Genomic DNA, 21,956 nt, shown 5'->3' with positions numbered 1-21,956 from the left:
GTGGAAAATAGATCAAAAAATTGGCTTTATTCAAGTTGAGGATAATCTGTTTAAACAAATAAGAGATCAAAGCTTAATGCATATAAAGAGGATATATAATGTATTAATACAGATGGATTCGGAAACAGAATTAGTTAAAGATTGTATGATAAAATGGGCTCAAAATATTGAGGAACCAATAATGTTGGATACATGGGAAAGAATTTGGGTAAGAAATGTGAAATTTACACAAGCTCAAAATCTGAGAGAAAATTTTTACAAGATGTTCTATAGATGGCATTTAGATCCTAAAAAGTTGGCTTCTATGTATCCGAATGTACAGCCTAAATGTTGGAGGTGTGGTTCTCTCGATGCTACATATTATCATATATGGTGGACCTGCCAAAAGGTTAAGGCATTTTGGATAAAAATATGGTGGGTCATGCAAAATGTTTTTAAAAGAAGGATAAAGTTTATTCCTCAGTTATTTTTACTAGGTATATGTACTGATTTTACAGTGGTAGAGACCAATTTGATTCTGCACCTGATAACTGCAGCAAGACTGTTGGTGGCGCAATATTGGAAGAAGGAAGACTTGCCTACAATCCAAGAATGGACATTGAAAGTAACAAACTTAGCTGAAATGGCTAAAATATCGGCATATCTCAAAGATCATTCAAATGAGAGATATAAACGAGACTGGAAAAAATGGATTGACTATATACAAAATAAATACGGGACTAAGAAATTCCAGTTAGCCTATGCTTAAGATCAGAAATGATTTAAACTGTTAAAAGTCAGTTCAGTAAGAAGAAGCTAAGTTCAATCTAGAATGTCATTAATTTCTTTATTTCTTTTTTCTCAATAGATTTTAGACTGTGTTAGTTAAAAATCCATACCGTGTACGGGTTCTGGGAAGTCGGGGGGGGGAAGGAGGAGGGGGGATGGGGGGGTGGAGGGAGGGAGGGGTACACACAACAAAAAAAAATTGTACTTCAATGTCTTAATGATTGACAAATGATGACATATTTGTGTTTTTTTTTTAAAGAAAAATAAAAAAGTTCTCTGCAAAAAAAAAGAAGCCTTCCCTGGACCCAGCTTCTTTAGCCAACTATTGTCCGGTCTCCAACCTTCGCTTTGTAGTGAAGTTGTTGAGAATGCGGTAGCACGTCAGCTTCCCCAGTCCCTGGATGAAGCTGTCTACCTGGATCTGTTCAAGTCGGGTTTCAGGCCCGGATACAGCACGGAGACGGCATTGGTCGCGTTGATTGATGATTTCTGGCGGGCCTGGGACAGGGGCTGCTCCTCTGTCCTGGTCCTATTAGACCTCTCAGTGGCTTTTAATACCATCGATCATGGTATCCTACTGCGACGACTCGAGGGATTGGGAGTGGGGGGCACCGTTTTACGGTGGTTCTCCTCCTACCTGTCGGATCAGTCACAGTTTGTGTTGACTGGAGGGCAGGGATCGACCCCGAGGTGCATCACTTGTGAGGTGCCCCAGGGGTCGGTTCTCTCACCCCTCCTGTTCAACATATATATGAAACCACTGGGTGAGATCATCCATGGTTTTGGGGTACAGTATCATCAATATGCTGATGATATCCAATTTTTCATCTCTACCCCAAACCCCCCAAATGATGCCCTCAATGTGATGTCCCGATGCCTGGAGGCTGTGAGGATCTGGATGGGGAGGAACAGGCTCAAGCTCAATCCTTCCAAGATGGAGTGGCTGTGGTTTCTGTCATCCCAATTTGTGCATCTTGTTCCATCTTTGATGATAGGGGGAGAAATTTTAGCCCCCTCAGAGAGGGCCCGCAATCTAGGCGTTCTCCTGGATACACAGCTCAGTTTAGAAGAACACCTGATGGCCGTGACCAGGGGGGCCTTTTACCAGGTTCGCCTGGTACATCAGTTGCTCCCCTTCCTGGCACAGTCACTCATGCCCTCGTCCTTTCTTGCCTGGACTACTGTAACGCTCTCTACATGGGGCTGCCCTTGAAGAGCACCCGGAAGCTTCAATTGGTCCAGAATGCGGCTGCGTGGGTTGTCATGAGGGCACCCAGGTACTCCCATGTTACACCCCTTTTAGGCGGCCTGCACTGGTTGCCAGTTGTCTTCCGGGTATGATTCAAGGTACTAATTATGACCTTTAAAGTGCTCCATGGCTTAGGCCCAGGGTACCTGCGAGACCACCTACTGCCACCGGTAGCCTCCCATTGTCCAGTGCGATCCCACAGAGTTGGCCTCCTCAGGGTGCCATCGGCCAGACAGTGTCGGCTAGTGATCCCCAGGGGGAGAGCCTTCTCTGTGGGAGCGCCTTCCCTCTGGAATGAGCTGCCCCCGGAGCTTTGTATAATCCCCGACCTCCGGTCCTTCCGATGTGCCTTAAAAAGTTGGCTTTTCCAGCAAGCCAGCCTGGCCTGAACAAAACAAAACAAATTATTGATTACTGTTAATTTTAATTTTAATTCTTTTTTAAAAAATGTCATTGTCAATTTTAATTGGGTTTGGGATATTCTATTTAATTTTTTAAAACTTTTGTATTATGTGTTTCTTTTAATGTTGTACGCCGCCCTGAGTCCTTGGGAGAAGGGCAGCATATGAATCTAATAAATCTAAACCTAAACCTAAAACCCTGAAGAAAAATGCACTTAGATGATATGTTGACTGCCAACCAGAAACTTTCTGCAGGACAAACTTCTGAATGCGTTTGGGAGGGTGGGAGAATAATAAGTGAATACATTTTTGAAATGAATATTCTTTCCTTGCTGCCTCTGATCTCCAAATTACAATAAGCAGTCAAGCAATTGTAGTATCAGAAACTGCCCACTTGTAGTTATTTCTCTGGAGGATATAAAGATTGATTTCCCTCTTCTCTCCATATGAAAAATGACATTTTAGGATGGAAGAGATAATCCTTTTCATCCAAATTTCCTGGAGGGGGAGAGAAGGGAGGAGAGCTGTTCAACCTCAACAGATGCAGAGAATCTGCAGAAAAATGACAGATACTTGCTATGTTGGCTATGTGAGAAAGAGGGAGGAAAGAAGCACCAATCTTCCTTAGCTAAAGTGGATGGATGCAGTTGAAGTGGGAGGTGATGTGAAAGCTCACTTGGTGAAAAACAAACAGTCTGAAACCAGATCTGTTTGTTACTAGAGAGAGATGCCACATTATATAGACAGGAGAAAAATGAAATCATTTAAGCCTTAATTCCACTATAAATGAAACATATTTGATACCAAGTCACAGAAATTCATTTATAATAGCTATATTACTTTTGTACAATGTATTTGAAACTTTACATAAATAAACTTTATTTATGCCTATTTATCTGAAAATTTGCTACTTTGGAATCTATTCTCCAAAGGGTTTGCTTGTTTGCTTGCTTGCTTGTTTTTGTTGCCTTGCCAACCAAGGCAAGCCTGACAGATTTCCCAGTGACAAAAGAAGTGGTCACTTCCCTCCCTCCCTTATTCCCTTCCTCTTCTCTCTCTCTCTCTCTCTCTCTCTCTCTCTCTGTCTCTGTCTCTCTCTCTCTCACACACACACACACATACTTTCTCTCTCTCTCTCTCTCTCTCACACACACACACACACACTGAAATACACAAATAAACACAAGAATGAAATAATTAATGGCAAAAATAATCCCAATAGAAGCAATGAAACCAGAAATACTGTCTATATGACCAGGTCTACGCAGCCGATCAGCACATAGTTATGATTATGGGTTTCATGAGATTGCATCACAAGGAAACATCTGATTGGTTTCTTAGTGATATTATTCCAGGAATAGCAGGTTAAAGCAGATTTGCATGGCAAAACAATTTTATATGGCCCTGATGTTATGACTTTACATTTTCTCAATTCCTTAATCAGTCTTAATTTGATCTGTATAACATACAGTATAGTTCAGCAGTGAAAAACCAGATAAGAATCTTGAATAGTTAGAGGTAATCCAATTCCTGTTTTGTCTTTCATTCCAGATTTCTCTCTTTTGTGATGGGGTAGGACAACAGAGAAACATTTCCTTAATAGCAGGCAATTTTTAGGTCACATGTCATTATTGGCACATGGAGCAATCACTCTTATCTCTGTATGAAGCAATAAGATCTCCAGGCATCTACCCAGATTTTGGAATCAGTTTACAATTAGCTGTAAGCACTAATATATGTTAAGCAAAATGCCTAGCTTAGGTAAGGAATATTTTTGAATGCCTACAGATCTTTATTTGTCATAGGACACCAAAATATATTTTCATCATTTGGGCAAGAAATTACATAGATTTTCAGAACTCTGAAAATCAGAAAATGGCAGCAATAACAATCAAAATAAGGTAGGGCAGATGCTTCTATATATTCATTTATTTTTCATCCAAGATGAAGAATTTATATCACTTCCTAAGATGCACCACAGATTCATGGTATGTAGGAATAGATAGGAAATAAAAATTAGTGCTTCTACTGAATGACTTGATTGGGGGAGAATAAAAAGGGAAAGTAGAAGCAAAACAAAAACAAATGTTAAAACTTTTAAAATGTCAAAAAAAAACCTATTAATTTTTTTTCTTTAAAGAAAAGACAAGAACAAATCTATCTCTTACAACAATGTAAGTACCATTGTGAAGTGTTTGTGTTACTAGTCCCAAAGCTGACTTTTGAGATTTTCATTCTGTTGTGTGGCAATTATTGTAGATCTTGGGGCAATGAGGATCCCTCTATATAAAAATAGCATGTATCAATCTTTTTTATTTAAATGCCCAGAATATTCTCTGATAATGGTTATAGTGACACACTCTTGTTGATCTGTAGAAGAACAGTGTCTACAGAACCTCCAGTGATTATGTGGGCAGCTATGGACTTGCCTTTCCCAATCTGGTGACCTCTAAAAATGTCTGGAATAGTTCATTATCAAAATCTGAAATTGGTTGGGTTTTTGGATTCTATCCCAATCTGAAAAAGGCTGTAATTTTTATTGACAGGTGAAAACTGTTGTTTTACGTTTGTTTTATAAAGTTACACTTGCCTTACATTTGACACCATGGAAGAAATAAAAAAATTGTCATTGCAGAAATAACAATATATTGTTACTAGTCCACTCTGTAAACAATTTGAATACATTGAAATAATAATTATCAAAATTAAAGAAATTATACATTAATTATTTTTTTAAAAAATGCAATGAGCTCCACTACACATGTGTTTCACTACACATTAATTTATGTAATTTGGCTAAAATAAATCCAAATAGAAACAACAAATGTACTTTCAACAGAAAATATTTAATCTTTATAAAATCATTCAAATATCAATCTCAGGGAAAGTGTTGCTGTTTGCAAACTAAGGAATAAAAAACTCATAAGGAAAATAGCTTAATTAAAAACTACTATTGTATATAGAAATAATGGGGTTTCTTCTATTTTGTTCATTTGGGGAGTTCTAATCAAAGGAAAAGGCAAATATGTTTGAGTGACTGTGATTATTTATGCAACATTTGTAATGCCAGATATACACTGTAATGTACTTATTGCCAGCATTTTCTTCTAAGTGACAACTAAACCAAAAGCTTAGCCTGTCCTAGCAAATAAACCAATTTCAGCCTGTCTAATCTGTATTTATTATGCAAGACATTGTATGGCTAGCAAAATAAGCTATCTGCCACTATATTTCTTGCTGACCCTTAATGAAACGTCTATCAGTCAAAGAAGAACTAGAAAAGGGAAGGGAAGTGAGAGGGGAGAGGAGGAAATAGGCGAAGCTTTAACAGCTTTGAGAGAATCCTTCTGAGCAAATCTTGCCTGGTGAGTCCAACGGAATAGCGCCTGTCTTCAAAATTAATGCAAAAAGTTCAATCAAATGCCTGAGTCCGCAAGCTCTGGGGTTGTTTAGGCAGACTCAGCCGACCCTTCCCGGAGAATCAGCCCCGGCCACCGCTGCAATCCAGGGAGGTTGGGCGGAAAGGTTTCCTACCTTGGAAGAAGAACGCTTTGCTGCCATTGTGCAGTCCCGGAACTTGCCGCACTCCAGCCACAGAGCCCCACAACTGCAACTCGCTCAGCACATCGATCTGCACTGAAGGGTCCAAGCCAAGGCCGTGAGCTGAATCCAGAAAAATAAGAGGTTACCACTAAATGGAGACAACTTTTCTCCCTCCGTCGTTTTCTTCCCCGACCCCGATTTTCTCCTCTCTAACGACTGACGACCCGAGAGCCCCTTGGATCAGCCGCACCTACTAGTCAGGCTACGAGACCTAGTTTTGTGCGGTCCATTGGCAAAAGTTCTGGGGGTCTGATGTTGGCCTCCAACTCTCCTCCCGACTACTGGCGGAGACGGACCCCAATTCTCCTCGTGAGAAACAAAGAGCTGGTCAGATCAAAGGCATCACGCGGGGGTTGGGGAAGGAGGGGAATGGATGGGGGACCCTCGGGTCCTCGCCCTTACCTGAGTTCAGGCAGAAGAGCAGGCACAAAGTGCTCACGAATCCCGGCGGGGACCCCATAGGGCTGGAGAGGGAGCGGCGATCAGTCCATAGTTCTCCTCCGGAAGCGGATCGCGGGGCGGGGGGGGGGGGGAAGCAATGCCCGAAGCCTCCCGAGCTTTCTCTCGCGGAGGCTCTTTTCCCTCAGGAAAAACGGAGGCTCCTGCAGGCGAAGCTCAACGAGATCGGGACCAGCCCCAAAGCTCGCAGCATCCTCCCGGGCGTGTCAAGCCGAGAGCAGCAGCCTCTCCGCGCCGCAAAGCCCGAAGCCGACCCTGTTCCTAAAGCAGTGTGTGTGTGTGGGCGGGGGGGGGGAACAGGAGAACGCGTCGCGCGTGAGGCAGTGCCGGGAGTTCCCGGTGGGAAGAGGAACCTAAGGCGCGCCTAGCTCGCTCTCTCCCATCGGGTTTCCTCGCCAAGCCCCGCAGCCGTTACCAATAGCAGCAGCAGGAGTCGCTGCCGCCGACGCTGCTGTTGCCGCCGCCGCTCTATCCAACGGCACCGGCGAGGCTTCAGGCTCCTCCTCGCAGCATCAAAAGGGGCCGAGGCGACGACAGGTTGGAAGAGGAGGAGGCGGTTGCGGCCGGTGATGACAGGCGAGTGGGCAGCGAAAGGGAGGTGCTCTGCGACACCTCCCACGCCCCTCCACGCGCGCTTTGGTCCCTTCCGTAGGTGGGAAAGCACAGAGAACCTGGAAATCCTTCTCCTGTTGGACCTCTTCGAGGCTTCGTTCATGGGTTCACTTTTCTGCCAAAGACGCAAAGCCATTTGCCTTTGTTACATATGTAAATATAGAGAAGCCTTGGGCAATGTTCCCTCTAATTTTTTTTTGAGCGGAAAAGTATAGTGTTTGAGCTGCACAGTTTCATGCCTGAGCACCTAAGAGAGCAACAGTTTGAACTGCTGTCTCGTCTGCTGGACATTTGCGCAACATTCCAAGCGCCAAGCACCAATTGTGAGCGAGGTTTCAGCCTGATGAATGCCAGGCATGAAAAGTGCCACTCAAACACTATACTTTTCCGCTCACCCTGAAAAAAAAAGGCTCTCTGCTCAGCTTTTAGATTGTTAGACTGGCTAGAGAGAGACATGGCACCAACAGGGTTCTGGGTCCTGGCATTTTGCAGGCAATCTGTCCTCTCACATTCCTTTGGACTGCAACCCATCACATTTGAATTAGATTTTGCCAATTATCCTATTAAAAGATAATCCTATTATTCTAAAATATGACTAACTCGATATTAAAAATGTAAATATTTAATGCTGATAAATAATAGCAGTAATTTTTATTTAGTATGATTAAAATCAGTATTGATATATCAATATAATATCTATCAAAATTGACAATAAACACTAAAATAACAATACAAATATATAATGTGGAATATAAATGTAATAAATATAATATATAAATGCAACATAAATGTAATAAAATAATTTATCATGAAACTCTCCCCCTTTAAAGTAATAAGATCAATTAAATAGTCTAGCAAGTTTGGACAATATGCTATATGTTATGTTACTTAAGAATATATATACCTCAGAATCAGATACAACATCCACATCATTTCCAACTGAGTCAATAAAATCATATGCCATGCCAAAACTATTTTAAATAAAGATATGAAATGAATCAAGTATTGCATTTATTTTTCAAAATGAATGTACAATTTTTTTTATTATTTAAGTTTTCTACCCTATCTTTTCTAACTAACGTTAACTTTAAAAAGATGTTACATCAGACTACAATACATGTAATTAAATGAAGACTAAAATAAGTGTTTTGGCATATTGAGCTTTTTATATTTCTTTCTTATATTGCTTCCTTAGTTGAGAACTTCCTCCTCAGCTTACTTACGCATTAACTGTTTGTTGCTTTTATGGCTTATTCATTCACTGCTCCATCTTCAGTTTTTTTTCACAGGGGGCAGGGCTTCCTTCCTTCCTTCCTTCCTTCCTTCCTTCCTTCCCTCCCTCCCTCCCTCCCTCCCTCCCTCCACTCCTTTGACCACCAATTTTGATCCAATTCTCTCTCTCTCTCTCTCTCTCTCTCACACACACACACACACACACACACACACACACGTTCTTTGGGGGGGTTGAATTACTCCGCCTCACTGCGCAAAGTCGGCTCAGCATGTGTTCGGCCCCCACTTACGACGAATCAAATCCACAGCCGGCGGCACCAGGGGGTTGCATTTCAAAGCCGCCAGTCCTCTTGCTCCTTCTCCTTCTCCTTCACCGGCAAAGCTCCCGCTGGCACCCCTGCCCATGGCAGCGGCGGTGGTGCCTCCCCCTCCGCTCGGAGCACCTCAGCTGGGCTCTGGGTTACCCCTGCCGTCGCCTCCACCTCCGCTGCTTTCCTACTAGCTCCCGCGGCCTCAAAAGCACGGCACAGGAGGAAGGGGGAGGGATAACGCGGAGGCCAGCTCAGGTGCTCCGCGTGGAGAGAGAGGCACCACTGCCACGGGCGGCTCATCAAAACAAGTCTGGGGAGGTCCTTTGCAGGCGGCCAGTTCTAGCCGCCTGCAAAGGACTTCCCCACGTTTGCTTTGGTAGAAATCTCTGCGTGGCAGTTAGAAATCTCTGCGCGGGGGTTTCTAGCCACGTGCGTGGCCGCGCAGCCGCGCACCTTAGAGGGAACAGTGGCCTTGGGTAGAGGCTTCACTTTGGTCCGGTTCTTAAATAGAAATTAACATACTGTGAACCCATTGGTCAAACAGATCAGGCGGGAAAGTAAAGAAATCTCAGTGGCTGGGCTGCCTGACAGTTTCCTTTAAAAGAGGGAGTTGTCAGAGAACCTGACCACTTCAGTGTCAATAAAGAGCTGAAGTCACTATGCTGGTCCTGCCTCTTCATTCAACTCCCAACCTAACATTGGCATGAGGATGTGATTCAAAGAGAACACAGGACAAAGGAGCTGAACTGACCAGGACAAAGGAGCTGAACTGACCAGGGCATCTACATGGCATCAGCCATCATCGCAGAAGTGAATGCTGCATCGGCATCCAAGATGACCACACACACCCCACCAACACCATTTAACCCAGCCAAAAAAAGTTGGAAGAAATATATATTCTGAGTCCAGTGTTTCCTAGAAGGCAACGATCTAGTGGATCGGACAGTATCCGCTAGATCATCAGTATTCCTATCGGACAATAGGAAGAAGACACTTTTACTGAGTTAGTATGGACCTGAAGTCCTCAACATGGCTGAAGCATCTGAACCAGCAGAGTTGCAGAGGGTACTGTGGCGAACACTCCAGGAATCGCTCCAGGCACATTATGCACTCATACCATCAAAGATGGTGAGCAAACACGAATTTTACCATATGCTCCAAGGGGAAGATGAGACAATTAGTCAATATGTCATGGCTGTCAGATTTTCGAAAGATGCTCTAATTGATTCATGAGTCTCAAGCCAAGTTTCAAAAGAAAACCAGTCATTTATTAGGAGCACCATTTTGGCAATACCTTATTGCAGTCAGATCTGAGCCTCATTTGAATTATAGCTGAACTTTACCCCTGTTCCTCCCCTTCCCTCACTGTGTCATAAATCACATTCCCCAATGAGGCGCACCCCTCCGAAGCCTGCTGTAGTAACCTGAGATCCGACTCTAGCCAAAAGTATGCATGGAATGCACTCCCCCATTTCCTCACCATGGCAACATTATGAGTTAACAGCAGCTTTGCAGAAAACAGCTGCTCGTTGTGAATTTACCAACATAGAAGAAGCCATGCTAGACAGACTGGTATTGGGATTGAGAGACCTCAATCTACAGAAAAGGCTACGATCAAAGCCTAACCTCATATTTAAAGCAGCATTAGAAGAAGCCAGGGCAGCGGACGCAACCGACAGGTCAGCAGCAGTAATCCAAAAAACAGAAAATACAAACATGCCACAAAGAGCAGTCACCATGCATCAGGAGAGCTGGGAGTATGAAGATTCCACAAATGAGGAACAGGAGGTCCATCGCCTAAATTCTGAAAGGAAGAGAGGGAATCCAGATGCACGAGGAAGACTGCTGTTCTGTTCCAGCTATGGAGGAAAACATTCCAGAGCAAGCTGCCGATTCCTAGATGCAATTTGTCAAAGATGCAAGCAAGAAATGGCACATTGCAAAGGCTTGCCAAGCCAATTAGCCAGCATTGTACCGCCAGTGGCAGCCACCGCAACAGTCAGAGAAACAAGTGAGATTCCGAAAAGCAAAATTCAAAAAGAGCAACCGCAGAGAGAGCTGAGCCAATGAAGAAAAAGAAACACACCAAACAATTATAGGACACTCCAAAGCTTACAATTAAAAAAAAAATCCATGTCACAGTTTTCATCGAAGGAACTCCGTATGGCATGGAAGTGGACACAGGGTCCTGCAAGACCATCGTATCCTGGATGATTATAAAAAAGGCGGTTCTGGAATGAACAAGGGAATCATTGAAGCCATCGAAACCGATCCTAAAGTATGTACCAGGATACCGGATCCCTATCGTAGGGGTCAGGTCCTTTCAAAGAAAGTTTCAAGATTTTGATGGGCCATTGTAGATTATCGTGGTGGACCACAATATAACCAGTCTGCTGGGCCTGGAGTGGTTCGAATCCCTGGGTCTAGGAGTGACCGGCATCTGCAAAATCCACACCATCCAAGATGACAGCCACTAGGAGCTGACCAGGGAGTTTGCTGACATTTTCAATGAGAGTTTAGGCAAGTACAAGGCGACACCCATTTCTTTCAATTAAGACCCTAATGCCTCCCCCCCCCACATCCGAATAAAACCTCAGAGGGTACCTTTTGCTCTCCGGCCCAAGATAGATAGACAATTAGACCAATTAATTGCCCAAGCTGGCTGACCATACTAAATTGGAGACCCTAATTGTTATGCCTATTAAACCAGATGGCTCAGTCTGCATATGCGCAGAGTATAAGTGCACGATTAATAAGGCATTGAAACAGAATGCATACCCCGTTCCAGTAGTCCAGAATTTATTGCACTCTTTAGGAAAGGGCGAAACCTCTGCAAAACTCAATTTGGCTCAAGCATACCAGCATCTATCAGTGGACAATGCCACCGGAGAGGCACAAACCATTGCTAACTCACAGAAGAGCATTTAAATGCTGCCACCTCCAATTTGGGGTTAGCATCGCACCAGTTTAATAGAATGCCTCCTACAGGGCATTCAAAGGATGGCGACTTTGATGATATCCTAGTGTCCATGAACAACAAAGAATAACTTATCCATCATTTAAAGATTGTCCTAAGCCACTTTCAAGAAGCCAGACTTAATGTAAAGAAAGAAAAATACCAGGCAGCAGTGATACAAGTTGAGTTTCTGGGATTTCTAATTGATGGTTCAGGGATACATCCAACCAAAAATAAAGTTAAGGCAATAAAAGAAGCCCTCACACCAAAAGAATCAAACAGAGCTTCAAGCATTTCTAGGCCTGTTAAACTTTTACAGTATTTTTCTGCCACAGAAGGCGACAGTAGATGTGCCATTACACTGATTGCTAGGCAAGAAGATGAACTGGACCTGGGGATGGAAGGAAAACTCTGCCTTCACTGCAATTAAAAACTTTTGTCATTCAATATCATTCTCTTACAATATAATGAAGATCTGCCCCTCCTTTTAACCTGTAACACATCACCATTTGGCATAGGGGCAGTCATCAGTCACCGGATGCCAAATGAGACTGAAGCCCCAATTGCATTTTATTCAAAAACTTTATCAGCAGCAGAACGAAACTACAGCCAGTTGGACAAGGAAGCACTGGCTGCCATGGCTGGGGTCAAGTGGTTTCACAAATACTTATATGGCAGACATTTTGAACTAATTACTGACCACAAACCACTCCTGGGCATTCTTGCAGGGGACCACCCTACCCCAAGCATTTTATCACCCAGAATGACGAGATGGACAATATTCATGGCAACAGATAGCTACCGGCTAATTTACCCGCTGGGCAAAGAAACAAGTCACGCTGATGCCCTCAGCCACTGTCCACTTCCAGATCTCGTAGAAGATCCAGCCCCCATTCCATCTGTATTACTAATTGAGGACTTTTCATCCAGTCCAGTCACCTTGACTGAGATAGCAGGAACCTCAACAAAAGACAAAATTCTGTCACAAATTCTGAACTGGGTATGGAGGGGGAATGATTTCAAACCATTTATAACAAGGCAACATGAATTGTCAGCCCAAAAGAGGTGCCTATTGTGGAGAGATCGAGTGTTCGTACCCAAGAAACTAAGGAAACAAGTGCTAGAGGCACTACACATGGGGCACCCAGGCATTGTATGAATGAAGGCATTGGCCAGAAGCTATGTCTGGTGGCCAAATATAGACAGGAACATAACAGAGTGGATCAACATGTGTAATCCATGCCAGGTATCCAGACCAGCTCCACCCAGGGCACATTCGAAGGAATGGGAGACTCATAAAGCACCTTGGTCATGACTGCACATTGACTTTGCGGGGCACATACAGGGTCAAACATTTCTAATAGTTGTTGATGCATATCCTAAATGGCTTGAGGTAATAATTATGACTACAACAATGGCCAAAGCGGTCATCAAGGTATGAAGGAGACTGTTTTCTACCCATGGCCTTCCAGACATTCTGGTCTCCAACAACGGACCCCAGTTCACAGCAACCCAGTTTGAATTATTTCTAGCAGATTAGGGCATCCGACATGCCCTTGTTGCACCTTTCCATCTGTCGAGTAATGGTCAGGCAGAAAGAATGGTGTGGTCAACCAAGGAACCCCTAGCTAGAATGGACCCTGGAGACTAGCAAACTAAAATAGACAAATTTATCCTAGCACAGCACATAACATTGAGCAACAGCAAAAACTGGAGCCCAGCTGAGCTTCTAATGGGTTGGAAACTAAGGTCTAAATTAGACAGACTGCATTTGATAACTACCATGCCACCAACACCCAATGACTTGAGCAGCCAGCTCTGGTCATTTAGAATAGGGAAATGTAGCCACCTTATGGGAAATGTAGGCAGAACTGCCTTGTGGAAAATGTAGTTCCATAACATGTGATCACATCTGTGTTCCCTGATTGGGCAGTGGGTATTCTGCCCTGGAAAAGTGATTTATTACCCGGTCACTCTCTGAATTGCCCTTGGTTAACTGGGATGGTGGTGTCCGCATCTCCCCTCATCATCTCCACTCCTCAAGGGAAATAGGAAACCACAGACTTTTTACACTACGCGTTTCTAAAGGGAAATCCTCATTTAGTCCCAAAGTTACACAGGGAGGGGAGGTCACATCTGTTCACACAGGTCTTTTTGGCAGCCACACACAGCATCCTTCCACACCTCCAAAATAGCCTCATCTTTCTGACCAAAGGCCATTTGATCACGAGCAGGTAGCAGCGTCTCACAGCAATCTTCCCGCTACAGCCAAAAGTCATGAATATCCACAGCTGCAGAAGCACGAGCAGAAGTCGAGTTGGCCAAGGTGCATCTGAAGACTGCAAAGGAAGAGCAGCTGCTGAAGGAAAAGATGGCGACCATGGAAGCAGAGAAGGCAGCTGCAGAAGCCAAAGTTCAGGCAGAGAAGGCAACTGCAGAAGCCAAAGCTCAGGCAGAGAAGGCAACTGCAGAAGCCAAAGCTCAGGCAGATGTGGCAGCTGCAGAAGCCAAAGCTCAGACAGAGGTGGCAGCCGCAGGAGCCAAAGCTCAAGCACAGTGCCAAAGTTCAGGCTCAACTGGAATATCTTCAGCGCAAGTGGGAAGCGAAGGAAAGAATAAAATGGGCCAGAGCTCTACAGGCCAAGGCTGATGGCACCTTCCCCAACCTCGATCCTACAAAGTTAGGAGAGGAAAACCCAGACACACGTGTCAAAGCCTACATAGAAGATCAACACGTGTCACAACAGGAACAATCACCAAACCCACAAGCTAACGAGACAGCTAACGTCATACAATCTGCATCGCCACACAAGCATTGTAGAGTTCATCACTCAGCCCATCCTTGAACCAGCTTACCAGGATATCATCTGGCCAGTTCACATGACATGCCAGGTCTCAGAATTCTTCGGTATACTCTGCCACTGGCCAGCATCCCTGCTTCACAACTTTAATGTGGTCGTGTGCTTTGCGTTCTGCGAGGGGGTCCTCAAACCGTTGTCACAGGGCCATCATAAACTCATCAAAGTCCCGCAGTTCTGGTGCATCGGCATCATGTAAAGTCACCATCCATCTGGCAGCAGCTCCTTTCAGGGCTAGGGTGACCACTCGTACTTGGGCTCCTTGGGTTCGAAAATCACACCCATATTCTTGCATGTAGGTGACCATGTCTGCCACAAAGAATCCCATTTTGGGGATTCCCATCAAATTTTACCCCCACGGAAGGGGTTTTCCTTTCTAACTGCAGATTTGGGGGTTGGTTTGAGTGGCCCCCAACCCATGCGCCAACTGGGGGGGTTCTGGGTTCCTAGCTGTTGCTGCTGTGCCGTCAGCTTGATCAGCAGGCACCAGAGTCACCCCCATTTGCCGCCCTTCCAACGCTTCTCGGTTGCCGGTCTGGCTCCCCCCGGATGTTGAGATTTTCCAAAATTTCCATCACCAACTGGGTTACATGCCTCTTCAGAGAATCCTCTCTCAGTGGGGCTTTATTTAGTTTGGTCAGAGGGAGTTTCTAACTCCCATTTCCACCCTGGTTTTCGGCTACCTCGGGTAAGAGTGACTACCCTGGTCTTCCCTTCCCAGCCATCTTTCGTCCCAATTCTGATTGACCAAGGGGGCTTTTTGGGGTCCTCCAAGCTCACTCCGTTCTCTCTGCCAGGATACAAGGAGCAGGTCTCTGGTTGTGGAGGGGTTTCCATCTCCCTCCAGCAGTCAGTTTCCCTTTGTTCATTGTTATGCTCAGACATGGTTTGCTGGGTCCCCTCAGTAGAGTAAAAATGTTTCTCTCCTGGGTGACCACTTTGCAGAGAGATGCTGCTTTATATGATGACTCCTCTCCTAACTTGAGAAAGTAAAGACTCTTGAAACGGATTATTTCAAAAGGAACCTTTAATCAAGCAGGATGGAAACCATTAGAAGCAAAACAGCATCTGAAAATCTTTAGGCCATGCAAATGGGATTAAGCTGATAATGACCCCTCCCCTTTGTCCAAATGCAGATTTTGACCAATACACAAGTGTGAAGATACTTCCTTAACTCTTCTGCCCTGGGAGTCAATAAAACACAAGTTCCCATGGCTATCTCTAGTTAGATATTAAAGTAAGTTATCCCACATGGCCATCATAAACATCCCTCCAGAGATGTTGGGACCTTCAGTCTCCCGGTGACAGAAAACCAGTTGTAAAGTTGTAAAACTCAGTTATTTCACATGTAGCTAATGAGCTAAGGAGACTCTGAGTCTCCCCTCCTCCCAATTGAATGGCAGTATCACTTTTATGGATCTGACACCAGGTGACAAACTCTTCACTGCTTTCATTGACTTAATGCCTGACAGTCAGTGTTTGACTCAGTCCCTAGAGGTCTATTGTGGTCAAAACTGCTTAAAAGTTCTATCGACAGACGTTTGTTGTTCTTAATTAGGTCCTTGTACAATCAGACCTCCAGCCAGGTCAGGTGTGGTCTTCAGGGAGAACTCAGTAATCCTATCCTGATCAAGTATGGAGTAAGGCAGGGATGTGTTCTGGCTCCTCTTCTGTTTAATATATTTTTATCTGACCTTGCTGGTTACATTGGACATATTGAGTCCCATGCCCCAAAGCTGACAACTACAAAGATCCCACTTCTTCTTTACGCTTCTTTACATTCTCCTTTCATTGTCAAGGCCAGGACTGAAAAGATTACTATCTGCATTTGGGTCTTACTGTGTTGAAAACCATTTGGCTATTAATTATGATAAATCGAAAGTATTAGTGTTTACTAGAGCCCGGAAATTGTATAACTGGGATATCAGTGGCAATGCTGTTAAGCAGGTTCTCCATTTTAAGTATTTAGGTATTCAATTTCAGAACACCGGTGCTTGGACTAGATACCGAACCCAGGTGCTGAACTTGGCCTCCTGTATTCACCAGCAGATTTTAAGATTCTTTTATACCCAGGGTGGCCAGTTCATTCCTTCTTCCCTACGTATTTACAAAGCCAAAACGTTGGCCCAAACCCTTCATGGTATTCCCATATGGATACGTGGCTTCAAGGATTGCATTGAAAGAAGCCAGGCTGCTTTTCTTAGAAAACTTCTGGGTCTTCCCCTTTGTGTTAGTTTTGCCCCGAAGTACCTGGAACTGGGCATTCGATTGGTGGAATGTATGACCTGGATTAACACCTTTAAATTGTGGTTTTGGGTGCTTTTTCTGGCAGTTCCTGGCAGCTACTTCTCCCTGGCATTTGTGGATTCCCATATTTCTCGCTGGGAGAAAGAGCTGCTGAAGAAACTACATCTGCTAGGTTTTACGGAGGATGCCTTGGGAAACCACAGCCTTAAGGATGCCCAATTTAGGGTAGTCCAATGACTTGTGGACATTGATTTACAATATCTACGAGCCAGAGCCAACAAAACTTGCTCCCCCCCGCAACTCTCAACTAACAATAATTATGGATTGGGGATGGCTTCCTATTTTTATACTTTAACCTTTCTCAAGTATAGAAGAGCTTTTTCCCTAGCTCGGTTTAATGTCTTGCCCTCAGCACTTTTGGATTGCCGTTTTAAGAGGCCCCCTCATTAACGAGCAGCTATGCCCTTATGACAGAGCCGATGTTGAAACTGTGGAGCACGTCCTTCTATTTTGCCCCATGTATAACGCAGACAGATCTAAGTTACCGTCTCTTCTCGAAATCGTCCCTTCTAGATCTAATGGCTGTAATTTGTTTGTATATTGCCTTGGAGATGGCTCCTCATACATCACCTCTCAGGTTTCCAAATTTTTCCTAAGAGCTGTAACCATTAGAGGAGAACGCTGTAACTTCCCTTAGTTAAGCTTTTGGTGACTGATTGCTATGATGCTATGATCAATTCTCTTACGTCTCTTTTGTAGTACTCGTGTTTTGGTCTGTGACTGTAAATAAAGTATATATAGCCTGCTGCCATCCCTGCTTAGTTTACTTACCTGCAAGCAAGGTGAGTATCTGATCAGCTAGCGAGTGATGATGTGAGAGCCAAACAGGAAAAGAGGCAAGTGGGCCGTCTGTGCCACAGTTTAAATAGGGCTCTCAGAGGCAGGGCAATTGGCAAGCCAGCCAATCAGTGAAAGGTGGGCAGAGCAAGCATGGTGCAATGGGTGGGGCGAGTTAATGAGCAGCAATCAAATGGGTGAGGCGAATGAGCAGTGAACGGGCAGGCGGGGGGAGCGAACGGAGAGCAAGCGTTCTGGTACGGTGCCACCGGATGAACGGGTACGCAAAGGCACTGAAATTTGACCATTTGGTACGCACGTACCGTACCAAACTGGCTGAAACCCACCCCTGGTGTGTGTGTGTGTGTGTGTTTGTATGTGTGTCTGTGTGTGTGTGTTGATTCTCACCTTCTTCCACCTGCTTCCAATGTCTCTCAATGCCCATCTTGGGGGGTTTAGTTGCAGTCTTAATTGGTGCAGTTCTCAGTCAATTCAAAGCAAAAGGAAAACTAATATAAAACATATTTATTTATAAGTAAACTATGTCACTCAACATGCTCTGATCTGGATAACAGGTACAAAACGAATTTAAATCAGACAATTTTCCTTTTTTTCACTGCAGGGAATTCCTGCATAAATTATTAATTATAACCATCAGAAATAAAACATGTCGACATCATGAGCATCATGATATCCTCACACAAGTGACCTAGATTGCATAATTTGCATATTTGCATGTTTGCTCTCATAAAGTTATTTTCCTTTTGCCCTGCAGATGCCCCTGATGTAAATGCAACACATATCCACCAGATGCTTTTGATCCCTAGCTACTCCTCTTGATTACAATACTAACAAAAATGAATGGGAATCCTGTCATGGTTATAGGTACATATTCCTGCTCTTAAGGACAAATTCTGACATCTCCACCAAATCAGGATTAGAAAGCCCAGATACAGAAATCTGTACCAGGCAACTGTACATCAAACTCTATTTTATTTCTTTGTTTTTATATTAAAGTCTACTATATCACAAACCTCAATCCAATTTTGAAAAACAGAAATTATGCAGACCTAAAGTCATACAGTATGTTCTCATTTCTATAATTTCTATTAAGAACTATATAATGAAATGCTAATTTAATCTGCATAACTGCAAAAAAACAAATCTATTTGTATTGTTTTACATTTTACTTACTTACCAGTAGTTCACTCTCACTGGATTTAAAGATATTACTTCAGATGAAGGAACATAAAGGAAGATTAATTACTGACTATTTCTTAAACTATTAGTTCGGTCACGATAAATGTGTTACATTTTATTTTAACCAGTGATGAAATATATAATCTAATCCATTTCTTCCGTAAGGTTAGTTTGAGTTCACTTCAAATAGTGGTTTGCCATCATTTTTACTGTCACTGTTCTTATGAGAGAGTTCCTTCTCTATGGTGCCTCTTTCTTGATACAAATACGATGTGCCAGAAGACAAAGTTGGCTTTATGTGCGGCCGCAGACTAATTCTGTCACTCAGTCTCCCGGCACATTCTGGGAAATTCTGCCACCTTGAACTTGATTGTTGTTCAGACATTTCCCAGACTGGACATGGTGAGGAGGAAAAATTTAAACACCTGGAAACATACATCTCTTGAAGACCTTCATCTGGCAGACCCTGATTTGAGACCACTTCTTTTTCTTTGGAGTTTCTCCATTTCATCCTTCGATTTTGAAACCAGATCTTGACCTGTGAGACAGGGACAAGACTTTTAGATAGTTTAGGTAATTCTGCCTAAAAGAAACCTTTTAGTATGATTAAAATAAGACCTCTCCTTTTATTACCCTAGCCAAAATTGCCTAGCATAAAATAGCCCAGCTTTCATCTAGGTTAAGAGATTAGGAAAATGCAATATAGAGGCTCAAATAAGGAACAAATTTGTAAGAGAAAAATGGTCACACCAAGGATGGAAATAGATAGTCTGTAGTTCCAAGTAGACTTTATGCCAATTGGAAATTAGGGTAATACTAACAAATTTTAGAAGTCTGTTCTATGAAAATTTTTAATGTGAAACACACAAAAAAAATCATATTTAAGATAGTAGCTTTAAACATGGGCAGATCAAAATGATTTCAGTAGCATATAGGGGTCATATTCTCCCCTAAAATTGGCACAGCAGGGCAAAAGATATGATTCATGTAATTATAAATGTAACTAATTATATTGATCATATTTCATGTAATGATCCCCAGAATATAATTTTACCTTTCTTAAACTAAAGAAATTACAATTTGTTGGCAATTTTGGAAGCATGTTTGTAAGGAATTGCACATATTTCTGAGCCTGCAAATTATGAGTCCTGGATTGAGGGCAGTGAGGAGCCATATCCCTTCTTTCATTTGCGACCAAACTTTAGAAGTTGAAATACTTTTGTATTACTTAAAGATCATACTTACCCATCTGAGCTACTATTTTGAAATTCCTAACTTAATCAACTGGATCATCTGAGCATTTTTTCTAAGCCAAGTGACTAATTTATATATTGCCACTCAGCTATAGTAGAGGTTTGGGTTAAATCATTAAGATTCTCCATTTTCCCCGGCATCCTCCATATACAATCATTTTTTGAAAGCAAATCTAAACACAACATGGCTTTTCTTTTTCTGATACCTTATAGAGAAGTTTCCACATTTGACAACTAAGTTCTCATAATGTACATGAAAGTGATCTGTCCTGGTTATTTTATATTGCTTTTCTTCCTTTCCTCTTAAAGAAAATAAAATTATAAATATTTTTCCCACAACCTTTCCCAACCTGGACATCCCTCCAAATATGTGGAATTCCAATATCAACATTCTCCAACCAAAACAGCCATTTGAGGAGTTGAAGTCCAGACCTTTGAGGAACATTGTCTGGGGGCAAGTTACTGCACCAAATCTACAGTATCTTTACCTGTGACTCCTTCAGACCCAGATTGATGGCCAGATTTTTTCTGTCTATTTTGCTGATATATTTCTGTTTCTGAAACATTTTCTCCAAAGATTTTCGTTGCTCTTCTGAAAAGACAGCCCTTCTTAAGATACCTCTCCGGGATCTAGGATCATGGCTTAGAAGAGACAGAGCATTTTCCTCTCCTAAAACATAAGAAATATTGTAACAGATTATCTCAGTCAATTGTTATTATTGTTGTTGCATCTTATAGGCACTACTAAGTTCCTGGAGGAGATGTCCAGGCTGAGCCCAAGATTAGGATCAAAGGTATCATCAGTTTCTACACTCCCACAAGAGTCCTAAGTCCTGACTCTTATCTAGCACAAATTTGCCTTGACCATTAATATATCGGATTCCTGTATATATGTAGCATGAAATAAACTCATAATACTTTTTTTTATTAATTTTTTTAATTTTTAATTTAAAACAAACACAACATCCTTCTCCACATGCTACAGAAAGTGAATCAGTTGGCCACAAACAGACCCCTGTGCATCTCTTCCACAGTCAACAAACACAACTCATGTCAACTCGAGCATCTTAACTCAAATATTCATACATGTCACCATCATCATATATCCACTCTCATTTGACAATAATAACAATAACAATAACAATAACAATAATAATAATAATAATAATAATAATAATAATAATAATAATAATAATATTTTTTGTTTCTTAAACAATACATGCCCACACCAGTGGGAAAATAAAAAATAAAAAAATAAAAAACAAAGAAGACAAAAAGAACAAAAAACAAGGCAGGGAAAAAAAAGAAAAACAAAAGAGAAACCAAAAAACAAAACAAAAAAAACCACAGGTATATATTATAAAAAAGTATATCAGCTGGTTACAACATGTTTTGGTGCATCTCTTCCATTAATTCATATTAATTCAAATATCTTAACTCAAATGTTTACCATATTGACATCATTATACCTCCACTTTTAGTTGACTACAGTTATTTAAATATCCTTCATCCTTAAATATGCCAAAGATTTAATCCATAACCACATGCTGACATTTCATTTACTTGTTTGTAAAATCCTCTATTAACATCAAATCCTCATATCCTATTTTAGCTGAACATCCATAATATTTAATACCAAAAATTCCATCTTCCATGCAGTATAGTTTATTATCATTCTCCCTTCTTTATGTAATTATATCGTATATCGTAACATTTTCCCCATATTAGTTAACATTTAACTGTATATATTTTATTTTATTTTTAATAGTGATAATTATTGTGATTAATAACCTTTGTATATGGTCCAAAAATATTTCCAACCTTCCCTTCTCATATCCAATTATTATTTATCATATCAACTCCACATTATATACATTACTATCAATAACAATTATTATTCAGCTATGTCTATTACAAATAAGAGTAATTAGATTTAGCTAATTTTGAATTGTATTCTTTTCATCTATCA

The 21,956-nt window shown here is 42.2% G+C and overlaps 2 protein-coding genes across 5 annotated transcripts in view; both read right to left on the bottom strand.

The window, feature by feature from the left end:
• The window catches only part of NELL2 (neural EGFL like 2), a 156,135-nt gene extending 149,174 nt beyond the window's left edge, over positions 1-6,961 (bottom strand). For 3 of the 4 annotated variants that reach the window (XM_087723553.1, XM_087723554.1, XM_087723556.1), the window contains exons 1-2: positions 6,424-6,960; positions 5,953-6,081 (exon numbers count right to left, since the gene is read on the bottom strand). In XM_087723553.1, coding sequence (XP_087579679.1) covers positions 5,953-6,081; positions 6,424-6,481 — 187 coding nt within the window. In that variant the 5' untranslated portion in view covers positions 6,482-6,960. Of the gene's footprint in view, positions 1-5,952; positions 6,082-6,423 lie in introns of all 4 variants that reach the window. The other variant, XM_087723555.1, reaches the window with a different exon arrangement.
• Positions 6,962-18,044: 11,083 nt separating this feature from the next.
• Positions 18,045-21,956, bottom strand: part of DBX2 (developing brain homeobox 2) — a 36,285-nt gene continuing 32,373 nt past the window's right edge. The window contains exons 3-4 of the mRNA XM_087723552.1: positions 20,476-20,657; positions 18,045-19,272 (exon numbers count right to left, since the gene is read on the bottom strand). Coding sequence (XP_087579678.1) covers positions 18,901-19,272; positions 20,476-20,657 — 554 coding nt within the window. The 3' untranslated portion in view covers positions 18,045-18,900. The remainder of the gene's footprint in view (positions 19,273-20,475; positions 20,658-21,956) is intronic.

The sequence above is a fragment of the Thamnophis sirtalis genome, unplaced genomic scaffold, assembly GCF_051295495.1.
Source record: "Thamnophis sirtalis isolate CommonGarterSnake01/CBP01778 unplaced genomic scaffold, rThaSir2_p1.2 scaffold_9, whole genome shotgun sequence".
Taxonomy (NCBI): Eukaryota; Metazoa; Chordata; class Lepidosauria; order Squamata; family Natricidae; genus Thamnophis; species Thamnophis sirtalis.
The sequence above is the reverse complement of the archived record's forward strand: the minus strand, read 5'-3'. Positions and strand labels throughout refer to the sequence as shown.